This window comes from Dipodomys ordii, unplaced genomic scaffold (genome assembly GCF_000151885.1).
Source record: "Dipodomys ordii isolate 6190 unplaced genomic scaffold, Dord_2.0 Scaffold26, whole genome shotgun sequence".
Lineage (NCBI taxonomy): Eukaryota > Metazoa > Chordata > Mammalia > Rodentia > Heteromyidae > Dipodomys > Dipodomys ordii.
The window spans coordinates 14,977,800-14,979,529 of NW_012267242.1; the positions used below are offsets into that span (position 1 = coordinate 14,977,800).

General features: G+C 50.9%; 1 protein-coding gene across 1 annotated transcript in view; it reads right to left on the reverse strand.

Moving 5' to 3' along the window:
• The window catches only part of Pmvk (phosphomevalonate kinase), a 9,437-nt gene extending 8,011 nt beyond the window's left edge, over positions 1 to 1,426 (reverse strand). The window contains exon 1 of the mRNA XM_013015398.1: positions 1,106 to 1,426. Coding sequence (XP_012870852.1) covers positions 1,106 to 1,221 — 116 coding nt within the window. The 5' untranslated portion in view covers positions 1,222 to 1,426. The remainder of the gene's footprint in view (positions 1 to 1,105) is intronic.
• Positions 1,427 to 1,730: the final 304 nt, after the last annotated feature.

Genomic DNA, 1,730 nt, shown 5'->3' on the forward strand with positions numbered 1-1,730 from the left:
CTTTTTGCTTATGTGGTGCTGAGGAATCGAACCCAGGGCCTCAGGCATGCAAGGCAAGCGCTCTACCACTGAGCCACCTTCCCAGCCCCCAAAGTAAAATACTTTAAAAACACGGTAAAATACTTGGAAGTGACCTCTCCCTGAGGTTCTTCCAAACGCCTTGGAACCCCTGTGGTACCCAAAAATCAGCGTCCTGGTGCCCACTACACTGCCTTGAAGAGTGACCTCACTCCATTCTCTCCCTACTTCTCTCCTGTCCCAGCCCAGGCCCTGGCAGCAATGCTGCCCAGATCTTGCTTCTAGGCAAAACATTGAGAGAGAGGGATTGTTATATGGGGAGGTAGTGAGTACAGAAACAATCCAGTTCCTGTAGCCAAAGTTGAGTTTGAATACTGGCAAACTTGGTTTAGCTTTTTTGTTGTTGTTCTTTTTGGTGATAGTATTAGAGGTTTAAATCAGGGCTTTGTACCTGCTTTGTAGCTCTAGCATTAAGACATACCTCCAGAAAAAGAGAGGGGGAAGGGGGAAGGGGTACAGGAGTTTGAACTCAAGGCCTCACACTTGCTTGTTGAGCAAGTGGTGCTCTACCACTTGAGCCATGCTTCCTTTAAGAGACAAGATCTCACTATGTTGCCTACGCTTGCCTTAATTCCTGGACTAATTCGTGAAAAACAAATGCCAAGAATATTAATAAAGAGGTCATCAGGACGAAATGGCACCATGTAGACAGACAGTGCCCAGCATATAATAAAAAGTCCACAAACCACTTCTTTTATCTGGTGTGCTGGGTACAGATCCTGTCTTTATAACCAGACCTACTGGGAATGTTAATTCAAGGAAATCTCTTATCCACACCTGTTTCCTTAAAACCTTAAAAATGAGAATGGCACCTGGAAAGTGGTTTAGTCGTCATGGTTACTAACACTTCCAGAGACGGAGCTACAGCTTCAGGGCTGGGCTTTTTAATTGTTTGTTTGAGGAGAACATGTGTAAACATGTGTCCTCGGTCCTGCTACCGGTGACCCCCGGTTCAAACACATCCGAACACACCACGATGTTCAGTGGCACGAAAAGCTCCCTTTCCTCTTTCCCGCCCCGCAAACACCTGCTCCGAAGTGCCTCGGTCACGAAGTCCTTCCCGGATTTCCTCTTCCCGCTGAACAGCAGGATTAGCCGTGGGGCGCCTCCAAGCGGGGCCATGGGCTCGCCACGCTTCACCATCCCCAAAGTTGACACTTTGGCCGCCGCACATCACGCCACCCGGCGCGGAGTGGACGCGGCCAGGAGCGCCAGCCCGAGGGAGGGGTTCCGCCGCTCTTCTCCGTAGCTGCGGGGAGGACTGACAGCCTGCCGAGACGCTACACATGTTTCCCCATGTCTACACAAGGACGGAGAAAAGAGGGGAGAGGAACGTAGAAAGAAAGAGGTTTGCTTCCAGAGCAGCCTTCTTCACTAAAGAAGCTCCCCCCCCCCCGCCGCACTCACTTAGGACAGTCCAGCCCCGCCCAGAGCGTTGCGTCACAGCCCCGCCTTCTTGACTGACACCCGGAGACGCAATGGACGCAACTACTTTCCTGGGCCGGGGTGGGGGGCGGGATAATGTCTTAAAATTTCCTCAAATGCACCCCCTATTCCCTTCCGCCCCGTCCCACAAACATTGGTGGGGGGGATGAATAAGTGCCATGATGTTAAACGTTTTCAGGTGTGCTTGTATTTGTTATTTATAATGC